General features: G+C 40.2%; 4 protein-coding genes across 6 annotated transcripts in view; 2 read left to right on the top strand and 2 right to left on the bottom strand.

The window, feature by feature from the left end:
- The first annotated feature begins 663 nt into the window (after positions 1 to 663).
- ube2ib (ubiquitin-conjugating enzyme E2Ib) lies at positions 664 to 8,424 on the top strand. The gene is made up of 7 exons (XM_010772131.1): positions 664 to 801; positions 2,369 to 2,447; positions 3,287 to 3,370; positions 3,647 to 3,719; positions 4,155 to 4,264; positions 4,623 to 4,702; positions 7,643 to 8,424. Exons 2-7 carry the CDS (start codon positions 2,382 to 2,384, stop codon positions 7,704 to 7,706), a joined length of 477 nt encoding a protein of 158 aa, XP_010770433.1. The 5' UTR covers positions 664 to 801; positions 2,369 to 2,381; the 3' UTR covers positions 7,707 to 8,424.
- LOC104946328 (interleukin-21 receptor) lies at positions 8,205 to 13,101 on the bottom strand. The gene is made up of 8 exons (XM_010772132.1): positions 12,927 to 13,101; positions 12,562 to 12,676; positions 12,299 to 12,474; positions 12,021 to 12,178; positions 9,788 to 9,959; positions 9,485 to 9,587; positions 9,289 to 9,367; positions 8,205 to 9,219 (listed from the first exon to the last, which is right to left on the bottom strand). Exons 1-8 carry the CDS (start codon positions 13,018 to 13,020, stop codon positions 8,812 to 8,814), a joined length of 1,305 nt encoding a protein of 434 aa, XP_010770434.1. The 5' UTR covers positions 13,021 to 13,101; the 3' UTR covers positions 8,205 to 8,811.
- The window catches only part of cfap119 (cilia and flagella associated protein 119), a 19,537-nt gene continuing 9,107 nt past the window's right edge, over positions 12,133 to 22,562 (top strand). Inside the window, exons 1-2 of the mRNA XM_010772137.1 lie at positions 12,133 to 12,204; positions 12,424 to 12,519. The gene's annotated coding sequence lies outside the window, so the exon portion shown is untranslated. The remainder of the gene's footprint in view (positions 12,205 to 12,423; positions 12,520 to 22,562) is intronic.
- Positions 14,577 to 22,562, bottom strand: part of LOC104946329 (tubby protein homolog) — a 14,885-nt gene continuing 6,899 nt past the window's right edge. For all 3 annotated transcript variants that reach the window (XM_010772136.1, XM_010772134.1, XM_010772133.1), the window contains one exon: positions 14,577 to 15,157. In XM_010772136.1, coding sequence (XP_010770438.1) covers positions 15,024 to 15,157 — 134 coding nt within the window. In that variant the 3' untranslated portion in view covers positions 14,577 to 15,023. The remainder of the gene's footprint in view (positions 15,158 to 22,562) is intronic.

Below are 22,562 nucleotides of genomic sequence, written 5' to 3'. Positions count from 1 at the left end.
ATTCATAAGAAAACATCTCAGAAAGAGTAATCCAAACTGTTAAGGAATTGTAAATATGCTATTTAATTGTCAAACATTGTCGTTTGGGTTAACGGTCTTTAGTCTGGTCAAAGATGATTTATAAGGGAAGATGTAAATCCACCTGTGTTGAAGGACATCGCACCTAGTCTTTTCTGATGTATGAAATAGGAATATGATTCGTACAGTTTGCAGGAAATCCTGAATATTAAATGTAATCGGTCTCTTGTATTTTAGAAGTTACTTTTATTTTATTTTTGCAGTGCATCAGTTATGAGAAACATCTGCAACGCAAAGACGATCTTTCCCAGCCATTTCAAGTTGCTTGTTATAAACTATGTGCGATCAGCAGAAGCTATGCCACTCAAATCAAATGAAAACTAACAAACAAACAAACAGATAAAATCTCATCAACAGTTGAAAAGGCACACCCAAAAACCCACAGCGTAAAAAAGATGGAAACACACCATGATTTTTCTTTTTTTAGGGTTGTTTTTCTTCATTTTGTATCTTCTTTAACTGTTTTCATGTATGCACCATATACACCAAGACAAATTCCTCGTATGTGTAAACGTACTTGGCAATACACCTGTTTATGATTACGATAATTTAAACGAAGACGGAAGTACGGGACAGATGACTATTTTGCCTCATTGTGTCTGTGGCTATCTTGAGTAGGAGCGGGTGGTTTTTCAGGAGGGAAACTTTACAAGGTTTAACGGGATTTGAGAACGATTAATTCATTTTGCCTCAATAACAGAGCCAGTGCAATTACACTGAAAGGTAGGAGCACACCTTTATTAGCAAATACGTTTATTTGGTCGTGTATTGAGATATTTTATCCGCTTCAGTTTGCGCCATTTTCGCTAGTTTGGTAATGCACAAATGTGCGCCTTTCAGCTCTGCCGTTCTTTGTCCCTATGCTTTAATGGGTTACGATATGAATTATTCCTGTCAAATATTTCACATCCCTGGTTGCTATTACAGATACTTTATCAATAATACTTAGGGGAAAGGGACTAATCACTTTTCTGTCATCCAAAATGTGGTTCAAATCAAGTGCATTAGCGCATTTTTGTGCTGCATCAGGCCGTGTCAGACGCTAACAGCGTCTGTTGGGATGTAGCATGATTCTGGCGCACATGAGTTAGCTCACAACCGACTAGCTTGCTAATCAAATAGCTTTTTGCGGTCAGTGTGTTGACATTTATGTCGATGGCAAGTTGACAGTACAACTCCAACGAAGGTGTAAGATGTTAAACTAACATGTTTTCATTTCCCAGGACCCCTAATTGTAACATTAGGCGCAAACAAAATAGCATGGGAATCGTTTTCTGTAGCTATAAGGTTATCACTACCAGCTAACTTCGCTAGCCCCTTAGCCTAACATACTTGAACAATACGTTAAAACGATAAAGGTTGGTGTTCAAAGTTTATCACGTCCAAAGTTGCCCATTTATATAGGGTACTACTTTACTGATATAACGTTTGTAAATGCTAAGTGGGAAGTTTCTAGTCATTTTGTTGCTTTGTTTCCTGTTACTTTACGTTATCTCCAAAGCATCGTTGCTATAGAGATAATTAGACATTCCAATGCAGGGTCTTAATTAGAGTTTCTTTAAAGCAATTGGCAACTCAATGGCGTACAACTCAACCACCGCAGTATAAAAGATAACTTGGTATAAGTAAGGACAATCACAAATAATTAACGGGGCGCCATGTATTTGTAGATGTAAAATGATAATTGTATCTAGATGATTAAAACACACTCTTTTAGGGAGGATGGACTAATTAAAACACTAAAGGTGTGTGTAGAAAGACCTGTTGTGTTCACTTGATGAATGGAGTCCATTACATGGATAATGTCAGGTTTTTATTTCTGGTGTTTTTACCTTGCCCCTTTTTTCTAAACCAAATTGTTTTGCTTTTTACATAATGTGCAACTAGGCATTAGACATTATGTAACAAACAAGAAATAAAAAAAGTTAAACATCTAAAAATAGAAAATAAAACTGAATTAAAATGTATACATATTGACAGTGAAAGATAACAATCTGTTGACTTTCAAATAAACACTTAAAAGGGCCAAATTACAGTCAACACAATTTAAAAGTTATATAGAATTTGTTGTCTGTCCAATCATTTTGAATTATTTGATATAAAACAGAGATAGCAGCATATCTTTACTTCCTTTTTGGATTTAATGACTTAATTGGCAACACTTGTCAGCTTTTAAAACCATGTATGATGAACATCTTTCATGACATGACCTTGACAAAGTTTACTTGTGAATATCCCTGTTTAAGATAATGTGTTATATAATTGTCTTGACTGTCTCTTCTTATTGCAGGAGTCCCCGAATCATGTCAGGCATTGCATTGAGCCGCCTTGCCCAGGAGCGCAAGGCATGGCGGAAAGACCATCCTTTCGTAAGTAGTGTCTCATGAGATGCACCTGCTTTGTCCTCACCGTCCTGTTCTCACCTGAAAATAAAATGTCAGCTCTCAAGTGGATAGCTATAAAGAACAGGTGTCCATGCATCCAAGCTTCCTTCAGATCTGAATGCTCAGACCATATTTGAAGGTGGTCTTTGCCGTATATGGCCACATTCTCTCATCAGAAGTATGGCAATGGACCCTCCGGCAAATTTAAAAAAAACTCTGAATATATGTATTATGAAAGAATTTCTCGTGTCAGAATTTGTCGTATTGTGGTGATGTGCCAGTGTTTCTGCTCGAGTCCACTGTCACAAATGTGACACCAGCCTTACTTCTCTAATCCCTAACACACCTTTGAGCTCTCTGTGCTGCAGTTGCCTGGCAAAGAGGATGTCGGTAGACCATTATCTCATATTTCTATGTTCTTAAAATGAATTTGAAAAGAACACACACTGCAGTCAGGCTGAGAAAAGTATGCCCGAAGGCACACAAACTGTAGGCAGTGCTTTTCTTTAATCATTGCCGGTTTCTGTAATATATGTGCGAGTAATTACTTTAAAATGGAATACAAAACACACCAATAACAACCACTACTTTCCATTATGTACCGTGAAAAAGGAAATTATGTTAGTGTGTATTTACATATAAAACAGTGAAGTGCGATCCGATCACAAATGGTCACTGGAGACGTGTGGATCTGCATACTAATGCCAGACGCACTTGGGCCTGTCCACTTGTGAGCTCATCACCAAACTGCATGTTAATGCCAGGTCTGATGTTGTCAACTGATATCTTTATAAATGTTTGCACTCTCCTGTTCAATCTTTCAGGGATTTGTTGCTGTACCAACAAAAAATCCAGACGGAACCATGAACCTCATGAATTGGGAATGTGCTATTCCTGGCAAGAAAGGGGTAATGTCTCTCTGTCTTTTTGCATATAGAACATATTTGCTTTACGCAGCATCCCCTGATACATGGAGCACAGTGAGCTTATTTGAAGCCACTGTTATTTCTGTAGCAGGTGAATGGGAAAATTGATAATTCTTAAAACTGGGAAAGCTTTACGAGTGATGAGCCTGAAACCTACTTATAAATAAATCTGGCAATAATAACAACAACATGGTTTTCAAGAGTTATTAGTGTTGAAACTAGTGCCAATATGAATCTAATGCTTGTGTTTCTCCTCAGACTCCGTGGGAAGGAGGCCTGTTCAAACTGCGCATGTTGTTCAAGGATGACTATCCTTCTTCGCCTCCAAAATGTGAGTTACTGTGTCTGACCTGTGATCAGTGAAAACACAACTGTTATTGGGATTGCTGCACTCTGTTATTATGTCTTACAAGATGCTTGAAGAAGTCTATCGACATTGTGTAATCAGAAATAACATGGCAAAAACTGCACAACAAAACGCTTCATCAACCATTTAGGAATGGGCCTTTCCCCTGTGGGCCCTGCACTGTGATGTTCAATGTTCCTCTAACCTGCAACAGGGTTGATGTTGTCTGAATGTCACAATAGATAACATTAGGTCACTGCTCTCTGAACAACAGAAGCTGCTGCTTTTCAATGGAAACGTTCAGTCCGTGTATATTGTGGAAAAGCTGTCAGAAGAAAGTGGACTTTGTTCATCGTCTCTGACATTTGTAATGGATCTGCAACAGAGATGCATTTACATTTTCTTTTTCTTGGGTTTCAGGTAAATTTGAGCCTCCTCTCTTTCACCCAAATGTGTATCCATCAGGCACGGTATGCCTATCAATTCTAGAGGAGGACAAGGACTGGAGACCAGCCATCACAATAAAGCAGGTCTGGATTGCCAAGCATACCTCATCTACATTATAGGACATTTCTGAAATTCTTATGAACTTAGTTTTTGGTTTCATACTGTACCTCTACATTTATATCAGTGACTGCATCTTAAAATGAATTTGCTTGAACAACACAAAGGGAGTGGTTTCAGTTATATTGACATAGTTATATGAAACTTGGCTCTTAAGTTAAATTGCAAATGTTCTGATTCAATATGAATTGTTACGGACTGCTGGAAAATAAGGGTCAAAGGTTATTAAACAATTCAGGGAGATTTAACCCAAACAAAGAGATAATACAACAGCTTTTACATTGTATCACTAACACATGTGATGTTGTCTAATTTACCCTACAGATCTTATTAGGTATCCAGGAACTCCTAAATGAACCAAATATCCAGGATCCAGCCCAAGCAGAGGCTTACACAATCTACTGGTGAGTGACCTTAGTTTTCATCTAAAAATACCTGATTTTTAATCTTGTACAGGGGGTCCGCGGGGTCTTAAAAAGTATTACAAGTTGATGAATCAATTTAGCGAAAATGAAGGCTATTAAAAAGTATTAAACGGCATTTCCCAAGGTATTACACTTTGTAGCTTGTTTTCAATAAGTATATAAATGGTCCAAAGAGGTTGAATTCTACAGTCTGCCTGAATGTAATCATTGCGTAGGTGTGTAGTGTGATTCTGTGTAGTTTATTTATGGCATCCCGTTGGATTTGACGTCATCTGAACAGGACATCGCACGCTCACTGCTTGATGGCGTGAAGGTCCGTTTACGCTGGTTGCTAAACAACATCGTTATGGGGAAATGCAAGTCTGCGTCCAAATGATTGGAAGATAAGGAGGAAGGACAATCAATACTGTATATAGTCAATGTGAGGTAAAGTGTGTCGCCAATGTAACTGGTTAAAACTCAAAGTGGCGATGAGGTCTTAAAATGTGTGGAAAGGGTCTTAAAAAAGGTCTTAAAAGGAATTACATCTGACTTCAGGATTCTTGCATATTCCCTGTTGTATGCATGTCTGAAAACGAGCTAAAGAAATTAGAAGGTTAATGATCTCTTATAGACAGGGCTGCACATAACTGGTGCGCAGGTACGCATGTTCACCTCCGCCAAAAAAAGAGCACCGGGTCATTTGAAAAAAGGTGCATTTGCGTACCAACATTGAAAGAGAAGAGAGAGAGAAAGATATTTGCGAGTTGCATATGAACTCATGGCCGGTCCGTAGCACTGGCGTTGATGTTCGCCTAGGGCGCCAGATCTGGGGAGGCGCTGCGCTGGCAGTTCTGGGAGGGAAAAAAACATTTTTGACCGTTGGTGCTCATCCTAATTTTTGGCCTTGATGTAACAATATTCATAATTAACTAAATGTAACACCCTTTTCACCCCGGTTACACGTTTCATTTGCCCTGTACGATGGGCGCTGTAAGTGATGAAAATGGGGGATGTTGGCTTATCTGGCGCCCGCAGTGGCTTATCTGGCGCCCGNAAAAAAAATGCATAAATAAATGTTAACTATAAAATAAGATATGAATGAACACAAATAAAATAAGTTACACTCATTTGTTATTGGCTATGGTAGGTTATTGGTTATGTACACATAATAACACTTATTTGATTACATCCACTTGTCTAAGATGACAACAGAGACTTTCGACCCAAAACCAGCTGTTGACTTGTGGATGCAAGCAGCTAATCGCAGACTCAACCAGAGAGAAAGTAGTAGGCCTACATCATCAGCTACCATGTCTGACAGAGAGGAAGACAGTGAGGAGAACAGTCAGGAGGGTAGTGATGACAGCTTGTAGGATTACTGGTTGTGCTAATGTTGTCTTGTGTTCACCTCTGCATGTGTGTTCAGTGCCGTGTAAAATAAAGACCCCCTCAAAATGTACGGTTTATTTTATTTTAAGGATGAGCACCAAGCAACATCTCCAGGTGCTCCTTTGAGAACCAGGGCAAAAACGTTATGTGCACCCCTGCTTATAGACAGTTGTTGTTGTCAACTATGATAAACTTTAACTCTAAAATAAATTCTGCTCATTAAAAATGAATTGGTTGTTAAGTGCAAGTCAGAGAAAATAGACGTTTGTGCAGCTTTTTGTACCAAAAGTAAATCTGCAGGGTCCCACAGACTTTGTTGTTCACACAAACACATTATTATTATTCTCATATATCTCTCTTCACTTAGCTGACTGGTAAAACCAAAACATCTTTAAACGTTTTATAGGGGGAACAAAATATTAACTTTGGGCCTTTTCACACATTAAAAGTTCTTATTTGATCCGGTTAATTTGTTTTTAAAGTACGATAAATGGCGTACCTTCATCCTGTCGTCAAACCTAAACGAGCTGCGTCTCGCTCTCATCTCTTTTGGGAAATTAATTTCAGCTTTCTGCAACTGTGCTAACCACCTATAGGAGACCATGAAGCTGAGAAACAGGAACCTGACTTTGGTCTTGTTGAGCTGCAGTGTTTATTCATGGCCAAACTAAGACTTACACTGTACATTTACTACATACTGATGACAATAATTTACTCTACTCCGAACTCCCAGAGGTCTGCTCTGATCTACATCCGTCTCTCACTCGACCGCGCTGAGCCATTCCTCTGATCACATGTCGATGGCCTGCCAGAATTTCTAGTCATTGCTCTGGACGATCCATGATTTTACGCTTGAAAATACCTGTTTGATCAGGATTAAGTCACCTCTTTTCGCCGGGGGTTTCACACCTGTAACTCTGGTGTGGGTCATACAGAACAGTCCGGACAAACAGGTAGGTGTGTAAGGAAGTCTGAAGGAAGGTCGAGGAGGTTTCTCCATTCTTACCTACCTACCTTTAAGGTAGTTTTATTTGTATCTGTCACTGAATAGGTTTTTCATCCTTGACTTGTGCTTTTCTAACGGATGTGACTGCAATACCAGGATCAAAGAGATTATTACCACAGTCTTCTTAAACATTTTCAAGCATGCACTTCTGAAGTACAAACGTGTGTGGATGTGTTTTTATATGAATTAATATATCAACATAAATCTCGGGGGGTGTCCCCCGAACCCCCCTAACATATTTGGACCTCGGTATTTAGGAAATCCTGGATACGGCCCTGTTAGTGGCTGAGAAGGTTTTTAGACGTGAAGCAAACGTAGACTCTAAGATGCTATCAAATGATGATCTTTCAGGGTCCTGTCATAACCTGTTTAACAAAGGTCTCCATCTCACAACCTGACTAATACATCTTGACAGAAGAGAGACCTTTGTCCTTTCTGCACTTTTACGAGTTTCATTTCGGTCGTGTTTTTGTTGTTGTTTGGAAATTGTCTTATCAGAGCAACATGTTAACTTTTTTTTTTTTACCTTTTTTGTTTTTCAGCCAAAACAGAGTAGAATACGAAAAAAGAGTTCGAGCACAAGCCAAAAAATTCTCCCCCTCGTAAGGCAGAGACTTGGACAGAAGGAATGGGTTTAACAAGATCACCTCCCCCCTCAGTCTCAATGAATGTGCACCTCTCACATCAGGACTTGCTTAAAGACTTCTATTTAAACTCCACACATTCTGTGCCATCCGAGCTTCGTGTTTTAGTTTCTTAATTGCCAGTTGGCGCATATTGCTGGGAGGGGATGGGTGCTCGAGCGCCCTGGTCATTTCTTTTTAAACATTTATTGTCTTATGTGGTGCAAGGGACACAGCTCGGTACCAGTTTCATCGACTCCATGCAAGCTGCTGGCTCTCATCAATGTACAAGGAAGAAAATGTATTTTTGTTTTATAATGCTCTTTCACAGGGTCTATTCCTTTTTCATGTTCTCCCCCTTTATTTTCCATAAATGTAATGTTAAATTAGCTTGTTTCATTGTCAGTATTTCAACTGCTGTATAATGAATGGCACTTTTATACTGTTGTATCTCACTAGTGTCTCTAGATGGTTCTGTCTAATTCTCTTTCCCAGGTTTTCTATTCAGCATGCTGTAATATATGATAGAATCTGCTGCCTTGGCTGTCTTTTTGTTATTCAGAGTGTTTGCTATGGAATAAATAAAAATGGCCATGATAACTGAGGCAGGTAGGCTTACTTCTGTATCAGACTTAAGGTTATATGGTGCTTTGTTCATGTATGTGTTGGCGTAAATAAAACTTTCTACAAAAATTAAAGCATTTTCTTTATTAAATGAATAAAACAATCATGAAATAATGCGTTCAAGGTTCAGAGACAAAGCAAAATGCAGTCATCAAAACAATGTAGAAATGGATTGATGGAAAAATGTCTGTTCAAACAATTTTAGTTTACAGATATTTACAGAATTAATTAAATAAATGCAAGCAAAATGTTATGCAATAACTTGTATCTCTACATTATGCATACTGCTGTGGGGGGGGGGATACAAAAATAAGTGCACAATAAAAAATGTATGCCTGTATATTATGTACTTCAAATATACAAAAATAAGAATTTACTGTTTTATTTTTGAAGCACTTTACAGTAGATGTGTAAATGTGTGTTGTTGAACTTCCAAAGTTCACATCACAGTAACTACACAGAGCTCATGCTTCAGTCACGGCCTCCTCTCTGATGATCCCTGTGGGGCAGGTGTGGGATTTTAAGCTCCCATGATCCTCTGCTGTGACTGGGCTTCCCTGCTGGAAGGCGCTCAGGGTGCAGTACTCGTTGCAGTACCAGGGCGGGTCCCTCTCCAGCCAGCACCCCGAGTCTCCTTCAGCGGAGTATCCTGGTGGGAGGGTGCTCACAGCGTACGGGACCCCCAGCATCGAAGCATCGCAGCCGGGGTCCGATATGTTGCTGTAGATGCTTCCCTCCCTGAAGTGGTGGAAAACCTGGGGCTGACATTCTACATTCTCTTCCACCACTTCACACTTTGTGAGCTTGTCGATTTGAAGTGTTTCCTCCGCCTTCAGCACGTCGGCCGTGTGTTCGTGTGTCACCACCCAGCTCTGTAATCACAGGCTTGTTTAGTGACATTCTTAGGAGGTAAATGTTAGTGTTTTACAAGTTACACTTACCTTGAAATCTCCCTGGTATTCATTGTACAGGGTGTGGAAGTAGGGTGCTGGAGTTGGAATGAAAGCCCCTTTTCTCCACCTGTTAGTGTGAGGAACATAGAGAAGATATTAGGCGTATATTGGTTGTAGGGAATGGCATTTCTTGTAGAAGGGTTTGGCCTTTGCTAAGGAGTTAAAACCCAGAGAGAGATCTTACTTTTTAACCGGAGCCCAGACGAAAATGAGGGTGAATAGCATCAGCACAAATAAGGAGATGAGCACCTTGCCCAGTCCCAAAAGAAATGTGTGTGGTGGGGGATCTGTATGGAACAACATTTAGTAGAAGTAAACGGCTAAAAAAATAGGCCTAGATGCAAATATGGATTTTTTTTTATTTTTTTTTTAAGTAATGGATTACCAGAAGTTGCTTTCTCAAATTGCATTTTAAGATTAACTGTAATTTCTTCATTAATCTAAAATGATCAGATTATCTTTTTTTAAATATTATTTTTAGGCCCACCATTCACAGCTGCCTCTGTCTTCCAGTACACTTCAGGAGACCAGTCGCTCCACTCTCCTTTGTAATGCTGCTGACCAGGACTGGTCCGCACTCTGGCCGCGTACTCGGTGTCTGGATCAAAACGTTGATCATCCACTGAATAATCCAGATTGGTGACGGCAAGATTTGACACCTGAAATGAACAGAGTAGTATGTGAGTTAACTTTGGAAAGGAGAAGCATGACCTGTGGGCCCAGTTTGTGCTCACTAACTAATGTATTTCTTTACAGATAATATGACGGGATGATGCAGACAGATGGGTAAAACAATATTCCAATTCTGTTGTAATGGTAATAAAACGATACAGTTACAATTGACAATATTTGAATTGCTTAGGACCATTTTACAATGTCCTTCTAATTCTTTACAAATTGTTTGTCCTTTTTTTATTCACCCATATCAAGTTTGTCACTCTTATAATTTGACCAAACCCCAAAAGCCTACTATTTTTTAGTATCAATTGATCTAATTGTTATTTAAATACAATTTGATTATAAATGAAAATGGAGTCCCTATTTGTAGAGGGGTCAAAATCAATTAAAAAGCTTTAATATTGTGATAAACAGTCGTCATGTTCAGTGTGGCACAACAGTTGGCTTTAAAGGGACACATTATCAATTGAAGAATCTAAATAAGTCAAATGTGTTGATTTAAGCAAATTGGGGAAGCGTTAAACAACAGCAAATCTATATATATATAAAAAAAAAAAAAACATCAGTTTACAAAATCAAAAAGCTTGAGAGGTCAAATCTAAGTCTCATTTATCCTGTTGCATACTTCCCAGACATGCATTTGAACATTTAAAACACTTATGAATAAAAGGTTTCACATTCAGTTTGTAAATTGATTTGTTATTTATATAGTTGTTTTTTTTAAACATGGCCAGATCTACTTTAATTCATCAAGAGCTTTCTTCGTCTGTTCTTCAAGGAATATGAAAGAAAAGAGAAAGTCTTTTTCAATATTCAAGCAACAAACGCTTGGTAACTATTTTCTGGGTGTATTAAATCCGAAGTATTCCTTTCCTTTAATTTGGCGGTGCTCACTGGGAGACTAGTAGAACAGAGCCGTTATTACGTTCTTAGCATGTCAAAATGAGCGTGGTAAAAAGATGGGTCAAATAAAGTCACACTTTCACCCAAAGGCCATCACCACACTGAGCTGTTGCTGTGGTCGCCTCTCACGTAGACAAGTTCTCTTCACTGCTAGGAGCTGACATCACCAGTGTGAAAAGTGAAAGGAAAATTATTGTAAGATCTCTGAAATGCGTGAACTTAGTCGCAGTAATTTGGGTCAAACTCCCTCGCACAGTGGCAAAGAGTTACAAAAAAGTTTTTTTTTTGCCATAGTTGCAAAATTATAAAAGGTCTGCACATCTTTCATTGCAGACTGAAAACCCACCTGTTTCCACTGCAGCTTGGACAGAACATATCTTAAATTGAATTTACAGGATTCTTGCTGTTCAAACGTGTATCCTAATTGTTGATTGCATTTAAGTCCCTTATGATTAAAGCCTTGGCTACATTTAATTTAATATAGCTTGATAAATAAAACCAAAAATATGTCCTATTTCATTATTTGTTATGTCATTTACAAACTCAGTATTTTTGTTCCAATTAAAGTTAGGGTACATTTGGGAGAAACCAGCTCGAGTGCGCTAGAATTTGAAAGTGTGCAGCCGAAAGAAATCTGCCCCTTCCTTCAGACTTCCTTACAGAGCCCCTCCTCCAACACACACGAACGCGCACATGACCAATGAGGGCACGAGATCAGTTTGTGCACAAATGGAAGGCTGACAGGCAGGTAGGCCATCCAGTTACTTTAGCCGGGCCGTCTCAGATGATTGGTCGTGCTTTTTACAGCGCCACGGCTTCCACAGATTACATGTTTTAATGTATTCATTGCTATCGGGATGTTAAGAGCATTCCATGGAATATAACAAAAAGTGTATCTGAAGTGAATTACCTACCCCACCTTTAAGTCTTTAAACTAATATTTGAATTTCTAATGTGTACCGTTTTCGTTACTATCCTTTAATGCCTAATTGTCCATGTTTGAGATTTAATCCAACTTTCTATTCTTCGTTGTCAAATATATTTTAACTGCCACTGAAATACTAGCGCTGTTTCCCAAAAAGCTTGTTTACTTCCATTATTACCACCAACAGGGTTATTTCTTCATCTTTGAATCTCACGTTTTGTGCGTCTCCTTTTCTGTAAAACTGAAGCTGAAACTTGAGACTGTCGACCAGATCGGTGGTACCAGCAGATTCCTCATAGGTGCTTTTCCAGGTGAAGTGGTGTTGACTTGCGTTGTGCCGGACTGTGAGGCAGCAGGGTGCATTTGGTTTAACTGCAAAGGACACATCAAAGACAAATGTAGGTTTTTTTAATCGGTAGATTACTTAAATATGAATCTAATTATGTTTTGTGTGTCTCGTTTGGAAAATAATCCAAAAAGAGTGTTCCTTACTGTGGTCCACAGGTTTATATTTATCAACCAGCTCTGTACAGCTTTCAGACCCATCCTTTTTCTTGGAACAAAGTGAGATTTTATGAGCCTCCTGACGATTAAAGCTCGGACCTCTTCTTTTAAAGGAGCAGAAGTATTCCCCATCTGTGTTCGTCAGCATACACAAACATACCTTCCTGCACAAAGGAGTGAGGAAACACAAGGTCATCATCACAATTAAGGTAATCCATTTTTAACAAGCGCCTGTAAAAAAAACAACTTACTCCCTTTTCTGGAAGGTGAGCCAGTAGGAGACGTTGCTGTCTGACGACGGCATGCTCAGGGAGCAGGTCACGGTGTACAGGTAATCTGTTACACAGTGAGGAACAGTCACCGCGCCTGAAAAATATTTAAACTGTTTATTGGGAGTGTCAGAGTATAGAGTACACCATAGCCTAAGGTCCTTTTCAGAATCAACAAATATTTTATGATTGATGATTTGATTATGATTTGATTATCTTGTATAGTATGTATTTTCTAAGCAAATGACCCTTACATTTAATGGGTTAGGGTTAGGGTAAGCAACTTGATCGTGATGATATTCTATCATATTTTTTATAATTAAAGGAGATAATAGCAAATACATTACCTGTAGTATTAGATCCGTGCAGACAGACAATGTTGGTGGCTACGAGCAGAAACACTATCGGCAGCTTCATCCTCAGCGGAGAGCGACCATCCATCACATCGAGGGGTATTTCTTAAGTCATGCCCTCCTGAAGCGCTGCGTTAAACAGTTTTTAATGAAGACTGAGAGGCATCACTCTGATAGCTATCATTCACATGCTCTGGTGGGAGAGGATGTGCTCTTTTAAGAGCGCAAAGTGTGTGAAAGGGGGGAGGCTACAGTTTAACCAATCAGAATGTTTTCAGGTCACCACTTTAATCTATCATCCTGTGCACTAAGTTTATTATCCCAGGTATTTTCTTTTAGTTTGGTATAACAGTTGTATTTTTCTCCATTATTAGACCTATTTCTGTTAGTTATTAGTCTGAAGTTCTTTTAGCTTTCGTTCTTTTAGTGTCCTGCAGATTTATTCACTTAAAGTAATTTACTGATTAGGCACAAAGCTGGAAGATACCAGAATTTAAGGGAGATTCATTTTGACAAAAAAACTAAACAAATGCAGTTGTTAAATTTAACTTGACTCAAATCAACTATCCTTCTTTGTACATTAAAATGTGAAAAGAAGGATAGCACAAATTAAGAGTATATCTTAATTGATCCATGCGCTCTTTATGCACTGGACTTAATGACAAAGTGACTTCATGTATTTTAGCTTAACAAACGCAGCTGTCTATGGATCATTGTGAGGCTGCTTTTAATAATCAGGCACTCAAATGCCCAGACTCACTTCGAGCTAGTGTGCTCTATTAGTGCCTTCACTTATTTGATGTCATCTCATTTGTCAAAACATGTCTAATAAGGCATGGTTATTGTCTTTGTCAAGTGTAGCAACCTGCAATTTGAAAACGTGAATTATTGTGCAATTTACTGGAGTGTTATGCAATGAGTAGAGCAGGGAGGGGAGATCAGCTTGAAGATGATTCTGTGTGTGTTTGGATGATTCTTATAAAAGATACCGGTTACTTCCTCTGATGTTCACAATGTTGTTGCTTTGGAGTTTAAAAACCTGTGGCAGTTAAAGCTTTTTCAGTCTTTTCATACTTTGTGGCCCAAGGGTGCAATGTATTGTCAGCATGTCAACTAGATGACTTGTTGCAAAGGTTCAAAGTTTAAAAGACAAACCTCTCAGGGCTTCTTTTTTATGTATACGTTTATAGAAAGAGCATTTAAGCAGGAAACCGTAAACAGCATGCAGACAGTCATGTCAATGTGACAACACACTTTTAATTTGGGTTTTTGCAATCCAAAATATCTGTCTTCGTCTGATCTCTTTACTACACCACAGAGCATAGAGGCAGGCCTATTTTTATTTGTGGAAACCTAAATGACTCTCTGCATGTGAACAGTTTCTGAAACACGCAGGCGATCATCATGAAGTTATTATGAGAGGGAATATGTTCATGTCTTTATATTGCGCAAGAGCGAAAACCCTGATTAGTTACCTTTATCTGAAACTTGTTGCTTTACCGCTGCATCTGATATGAGCGTTTTTGGTAATTTGATAAGAGTTTCCTTCATTTTGATAAAGACTAAATATGACACATAACAGTCAGATGTTAGCGTTGGTTAGAAAAACACGTCTAATCTGACAAAATATCGGTAGAAGGCTTTTGAAAACATCCTTTAATCATGTTAAACGCAGTAGACACTTCCTGATTAAAATAAATAAATAAAAAAACATTCATGGACATTAAAACCTTGTAATACCGTCATTTAATATTTTGTAGTCTTTACACTGTTGTCCCCAATATTTTAAGTCCTTTACACAGCTGGCAAATATAAAAAGAAAGACAAGTCAATTACATAAAATGACTTACATAATTGTGTTGTATTAAACTTCCATATAAAATCTGCTGTAAAATAATACTGGACCTATAAAACAAGTCTCTGAAGTCTAAGTCTGTGGCAGGCTTTTCATATTTAGTGTTTACATGATGTTACAAAGCACCAGGAAACTAAAAAATAAAAATGACACTGTGCAAACTGATGGGTGTCCTTGTCATTTAAACTGTAGGTTTCTTTCAACAGTAGGGATATAGTGAGGTACGACAGCATGGCTCACTCACAGGCCAGTTTGCCATCGAAAGAAGACAGCGTGATGGCGAAGGCCTGCAGGGCACACATGGGGAAGCTGTAATCCATGGAGAAGACGTCCTCTGCTACCCGGCCAAACTGCATCACTATGTAATCCTCTGGAGAAAACAGAAGCAGGGGGGCAAGGAGAGATCACCATGAAGTTAAGAATAGATACAAGACAGTGGTTGAGGATAAAAGGCAGTGCCGGTTCTAGACCAATTTTACTAGGGGGGCCAGGCTGGGGCCAGTTATTTCATGAGAGGGGCACAATAAAAGCGGGTTAAAAAGACAAAGACAGTATAAAGTAATTGTGTAAAATAAACATAAAATACAGTAATTGGTATTAGTTTTTGTAAAGGTATGTGTTTTTGTACATTTAAGTTACAGTCCTTTGTTCAGTAGTTTTTTTATTGAGAGTATTTGTTTTAGTAACTTTAAGTGACAATATAATTCAAAGACAAACAGTATTTGCTTTTATAAAGTCATGAATAGGGGTGTAACGGTATCCGTATTCGTCCCGTACCGTCACGGTTCAGACGTCACGGTTCGGCACATGCAGTCACACGACGAATACGCCTTTTTTTTACGAATGGGAAAAAAGTCTGTCATTCAGGGCAGTATCCACTACACCAGGCCTATTCAACTGGCGGCCCGCGGGCCAGATGCGGCCCAGAACCAACTCCCGAGTGGCCCAGCCTCCCGTAGCCAAATTCCTACACTACTACAGACCATGAACGCAACACTCCACGTTGCATAGAAACCACCAAACCACAACGCAGCACGTTTTTTGAAAGTGCATCAAGTGGTGCTAGTAACGGTGGTCCTATGTTAGCAACTCTAAAACATGTCTCTCTCAACTCTGAAGCGTAAACAGAGACAAAACGGTCATTGATCTTGTGGAGCAGATCCAAGTCAAGCTGGACCTTTTCGCGACCGACTTGAGCACGGGTCAGATGCTGCATTTCCCGACGCTCCCCAAACACATCACATCTCCGGCACAAATCACGGATGTGGTGACAGATTTCATTGCGAGGTTGAAAGAGAACTTTGCCGGTCGATTGGATGGACTTGCTCTGCCCACAGAGGTGATGATGGGCTTTGCCAAAGACCCCTTCACTGTTGCAATAGAGGGGGACGTATCAACCAGAGCAAAGGAAGTGGTCCCCTGCATCGACAAGGGGAAATATACACATGCAGCGCACTAACGGGCCAGCGAAGTTTTGGAGTGATGTCAAAAAACAGCAGTTCCCTAACGTTCAGAAAGTAGCGATCTGTGTGCTCAGTATGTTTGGATCAACATACACATGTGAATCAAGCTTTTCACACATGAACTCAATCAAAAGTAGCACTCGCTGCTCCCTGACTGACAACACTCTTCACCAATNGGTGGGCCATGATGTGTAAATTAAACCCGGGACATGCCACCCGCTCATTCACTACTTTTACCCCCTACAACCGAATAGTCCGCGGGCGTCGAGTGTGCGGTTTTCGCTCGCAGCCATGACTCCTCTCGCTGTTTACCCTCTCGACACCCATAATTAGACCACGATCTCACGCGATTCGCTATCATTCTTTCATCTACAACAGATGTTGGTCCCCACCTCCTCTCGAGAGGACAGGTCTGACTCTCCGAGTCACTCCAATTCCCTGAGAGACTCATAAATCTATCATTAAAATCAGATTCCATAGAGTCACCCCAGGCAGTTTGCAAACACTGGTGTTTAATGACATTTGTGTATAAAGGCTTCCGTGCAGGAACCATATTAATATCCTATTTCCATTTTTGTCCAAACCTTTAGTCAAGGTTAATACTCGATATCTCCTGCCTCCATTCTGGTTTTTATACGCAATTCCGACCTCTCTATGTTTTTTATACGTAATTTATTTATCTCTTACACTTGATGGCCATCCATCTTTCTTATTCTATACATACTTGTTGTTTTTATTTTATTCGAGTAAATAAACAATAACCGATACCTTCCAATAACCAATACAAGTGTATGAGTAAACTAATAATTTTACATTTGGACCAGAGATCATTAGAACACGAGTTTCACGTGGTCCACTGGTCCCACTCGTAAATGACATTTTACAAGTTTTTGTTTATAAGGGCCCCCGTCATGGCCGGGACATGGGGGGAAAAGAAATGTAATTTTACAGCGGAATTTTAGGAGTGGATCCCGTCGTTTAACAGATCTGGCCCGGACCATGCCACACTCTGGAACGTCTCGCGAAAGAACACCGCTGTATATCTCTGTTTAACCGTCGCGTAAAGCGCTGCGGCCGGTTTTTTTTAAGCGCCTGCCGCCGAGGTGCGAGGTATATACCGACCGGGTGCACAGAATCGTTCGACGACTACTGACGGTAGGACCTCCCCTTTGTGCACGGATAGCGTTACTATGTCACAGCTCCGTCCTGGACTCTTATGTTGGGAGAAACCTGTTAATATATGAATAACTTTTGTACGATGTTTTAAATTATGGAACCTTTTACGGCAAATAATGAAAAATCTCGGAATTAAAGAGCGATTTAGTTGAAAATTATTAAAAATTCTGGGGCGCCTCTGGTACCGTTCATATATTTCTTTCTGTTTCTGTGGTTTCTTGTTTGGAGTCGAATCTAAATGCAGCCGCCGGTAACTCACTTGAAACAGGGGAGACCCGAGAAAAAACCTCGCTAAACATGGACAGTTGTTCTCGAGTAGAGAAAGACCGTCTGAGGACCCGAAGGACTGCTCAGTTTCCTCTCTTTTTCTAATGTCATTACCGTCATTAGGCTAGTTCACGTCACCATACAACCTATGTGTGTAAACCAACTTTTCCTAGTAAGTAACTGTCCATTTTTTTCTCGGTCTTCTTACGTATCTTTATCTTACATTTCGCTACTCATTTCATCCTATGAACTCAAGATGAGACTCGTAGAAGTCTCACAGGCTAAGGAAGGAGAAGTCGAGCAGCGACGCGACGAGAGAGAGAGGGCTAGGGAAGAGGCGAGAGCCAGCCGGAGGGAGAGAGGAGGGCCCCGGGCGAACGGAGAGGTCGAGAAGGAGGAGAGAGGAGAGGAGTACCAGGAGCAGTAGAGAGAAAGAAGTGAAGCTACGACAGTAAGCAGCCAGAGCAGCTCCTAGTCTCAGGGGCACAGCGGTGAAACTGTTGCGTTGACACCTGCCTCCGTTTTCCACTTACTTCCCTGGTGACCCATCGACGTTGCGTAGTGAGCATTACAAAACCACCTCAAGTCTTTGGGGAAACCTAGGGTGACCTTAGTTTGTGTAGTGGTGTAAACTAGCACTAAATCAAAAAAAGTAGAGGAATAACTAGAGGTAGACCCAAAGGGCGTCGAAGGAGAACATCGCGACGTGCAGGGCGGAAGCTCGACCGTCCACCCACAACAAACTTCCGCACGACTAGTTTACGGAGTAGAGAGACAACTAACCGGACTCTCTCGTCTATGTCTCTCGTTAAGTTGGACACCAGACCCAAACTCAGTAGTCAATAGACCCCGTCATTCACTCGTCCCCTCAGTACTACTATGTTTACCAATAATATGTGGTGATTTGTTTCCCGTTACGCAAATGGTGTGTCCTATAGTCTATCTGCACACGAACAACTAGACACACAACGAGTTACTGTCAATTGACAGTTTTACTTTCTATGTGGGACAATGGCGATCACCGAAGAGACTATAGTTAGACAGATAAAGAGAAAGACTTTTACACCAAACTACTCAAGTCAAAGTGATCATATTGTATAAAGTTTTATTTTTGTCGGTTCTTGTCGTAGAACTCACTGTCCCAGTAATAATGTACAAAGCGAGTAACGCGAAACTTGTCGTAATTCGGCGTTCACGGTAGTTCAAGGTCCATATCAGTTCCCTTCCGTTTGTAAAGTTTGCCTTTTTTGTATTTTGCGTTCGTTGAGTTTATTTCATAGATTTTACTTATTTATCGCGATGTCATTTCTCCGTTTCAGTTGACCAGGGAATTACAACCGAGAACTCATAGTAAGATTCTAGTGCGGTAGCTAGCCATGTCGCCACTTTTCGTATTGGAATTACGTAGAGAATTGCGGGGTACAACCGTACGAAAGGGAGGGGAGAAGGTTCCGCACGACCTCTCACACACAACCTAAATGGACCGCAACGAGTACCGGGTCCAAGACGAGTTGAGCCTACGCGTTGTAGAGCATAAAGAAACGCGTGGACCCGGTCCCCATAGGAGCTCGACCTATTCGGAGCCGCCGTCGACACTAGACCCTCGCTGTCGAGTAGTGAGGACCTCTTCACTTTGTCAACAACTGTTACAACGGTTCGTAGCCATTATTATTTGTGACAGTCCACATCGCAACAGTTATTCCTAGATGAGTTTCCATCTTTCGTCCATTTCTGACTAATCATTGTGTCCCGTACTTTCCTCGGTAGACTTGCAGTCCTGATATTCTTTCAGTACACAATCACTTCTTTTCATAAAAGGAAAAATAAGAGACTAGCCCTGTTAAATATAAAATTCTCTAGACACATACCTCCTTCAGAGAGAGAGTACCGAGCTAGACAGCGCTCCCCCGCAAGAACGTCACTCGTCCTCCCGCGAATTTGTCGCACCTGAAGTAAGGTCGACCCACAAGTAGGGGGTCCCTGAGACACAACATTTCGTTCTCTTGACGCTGACGTCTGTAACATGGGCGATCTAGAGGAGATCATGCCAAAGACAAAACATAGCTGCTTTAGGTCATCAGACTTTTTAGTCTGCTACTGTCACATTAGTATAACCTCACTAATATGGCGGTAGATTTGTAACCAGAGCTCCTCTCTCCAAGAGGTTAAGTGTGTTCGCCGTATATCATCACGCTAGATCACTAAACCGACAGTTTGGGTACTTACATTAGTAACGCAGTATTACCACAGAACTAGTGATTCCTTTGTCTCTAATCTAGAATGGCAAACCCGAAGAGTGGAGAGGAGTGACGGAGGCCGCGCCCCAGGCGACGTCAAGAGGTTGAGACGGTACGGATAAGCGGTTGAGCGCAACACGATGGTTGAGGCGTAACTCTGAGAGTTTGATGTAAATTTTTTTTTGTGTTTTTTTTTTACAATAATTTATGGAATTCAATATTTACTGGTACCTCACTTTGTTTGACCGTAGACTCTACACTTGGTTCAATACACGCTTCTTTTTTCAGGGTACAGCGGTAAAAAACGTTTACATCGAAACATACCTTTCAAGTGGAAGACTTACAAGTCTCATTAGACCGGAGGTCTCTAAGTGAGGACTTCGACGGCCACGCATAGGCCTGAAGTCGACGTCTAGTTGTTTTACGTTTTCAGTTCATTTTTTTGTTTGTTCTTGTTTGTCCGGCTTTGGGTGTACTGTCATTTGTCCAGGTTGTGTAGGATACTGTAGTGAGTTTGTTACGAATACAAACTTACAAGTCTACAGATTACGTTCCTTTTATGGTAAGATAGTCGTACGTATCAAGGTCGATCTGTACGTAGGTATCATCGTCGACCGAATTGTGTGTAAGGACGAATCTCGGATTAGTGGCTATGTACTTATGCGGAGCAGTTCATCTATGTGTGTTATCCGTTCAAGTGTCTCGGAAAATACTATGTTAAGTTTCGAGCTTCTATGAATTTGCTTGTAAAGGTCTAAAAGTTTCGGACACATAATGTAGATTTATTAATACTTAACGTTAACTTTTTTTATAAAAATGTCTGAATAAAACATCATTTAATTATATCACACACCAGAAAGCTTACATTTACTTAATTATGAATGTTGTTACATCAAGGCCGAACATTTGGATGAGCGCCAACGGTCAAAAATGTTTTTTGCCTCCCAGAGCTACCAGCACTGCGCCCCCCAGATCCAGCGCTGCGCCGCCACTATTTGTATATAGGGGAAACACTGTGTAGTGTGATTCTGTGTAGTTTATTTATGGCATCCCGTTGGATTTGACGTCATCTGAACAGGACATCGCACGCTCACTGCTTGATAGCGCGCAAAGGTCCGTTTACGCCGGTTGTTAAATAACATCGTTATGGGGAAATGCAAGTCTGCGTCCAAATGGTTGGAAGATAAGGAGGAAGGACAATCAATACTGTATATAGTAAATGTGAGGTAAAGCGTGTTGCCAAGGTAACCAGCTAGAACTCAAAGTGGCGATGAGGTCTTAAAATGTGTGAAAGGGTCTTCAAAGGAATTACATCTGACTTCAGGATTCCTGCATATACCCTGCTTTGTCAAATGTCTTGTTTTGCATCTTATAATCCCTCTCTCTCTCTCTACCTGTCCAGGTGGATGAGCTGAGGATGCGAGTGCGAGAGCTGGAGGAGAGGGAGAGGAAGGAGAGCAAGAAGCTGGCGGATGAAGATGCCCTCAGGAAGATCCGAGTGGCAGAGGAGACCATCGAGCATCTGCAGAAGAAACTCGCGGCCACGAAACAGGTACGCGCATTTTTATCTCTTAAACATATCAGAGCAAGTGACTGTTAAGGCAACTCTGAGCATGGCTGAGAATGTGTGCACTGCTAGCTTAACACGCGTGTGCTTGAACAAGGAAAAGGACTCGGCAACCTCTCCGTAATTCTTTATTTCCCAGCTGTTTGTAGACATCAGAAACCCCTCAGCTTTTACCTAAATGTTTTTCTTATTTTCTACACTTCGTAGGAGTTAATATTCATGTACGAAAGCATTCAGGCCACCACACTTTTTCAGACCTCAATGAAACAAACCATTAACCATAAGATTTCAAACTTTGGGGCAGCACCAGATATGAAAATGATTAAGAAGCCAGCTGTGCTCAGAATGAAAGTAGCGCAATGAGTATCACATTTGACTAAGGAAGACGTTGTCCTAATCTTAGACGTGAAAAGAGGAATTGAAAGCTGGAGCTGTGGCATAAACATTTTAATCTGATCAGCTGTTATACTATTTATTTATTGCTTTAAAGACAATCACTTTTTGTCGGCAGTTTAATATAAGGCTGCTCGATTATGGCAAAAATCATAATCACGATTATTTTGGTCAATAATTGATATCACGATTATTAAAAAACGGTTATCCATTTACTTAAAAAAAAAAATCTGAACAGTATGTTTTCAACAGTTGATAAACCTGAACTTTAAGTATAATTCAACTGAAAACACAATAAAAAAAATTATTACAAAAAATTATAATAAAAAAAAGAATCATCGTTTTATTTCGATTACGTTGTTTTCGTAATCGTTGCAAGCCAGAATTGTAATCGAGATTAAAATACGATTAATTGCACAGCCCTAGTTTAATATAAATATCAAATCGGCTGAATGAAAGGCAGCTGTGTTGTTGAAAAAGTGGAAAGGAATCCCTCTCTAGTTCGTCTTTACAGAATCATTTATCAAACTTATTCTCATAACCTTTTAATACGAGGATAACCTCAGGGTGTCCGCGGGGTCTTAGAAAGTACTAACCCTAGTGCTCCGGGGTCTTCCTCGCTGCTTTTGGTGTATTTTGTGGCGGCAGCAGCGCCACTTACAGGCCTGGCAT

Source organism: Notothenia coriiceps, unplaced genomic scaffold, assembly GCF_000735185.1.
Source record: "Notothenia coriiceps isolate Sejong01 unplaced genomic scaffold, NC01 NC01_scaffold00010968, whole genome shotgun sequence".
NCBI classification, from domain to species: domain Eukaryota; kingdom Metazoa; phylum Chordata; class Actinopteri; order Perciformes; family Nototheniidae; genus Notothenia; species Notothenia coriiceps.
This window is presented reverse-complemented; position numbering and strand designations above follow the sequence as displayed.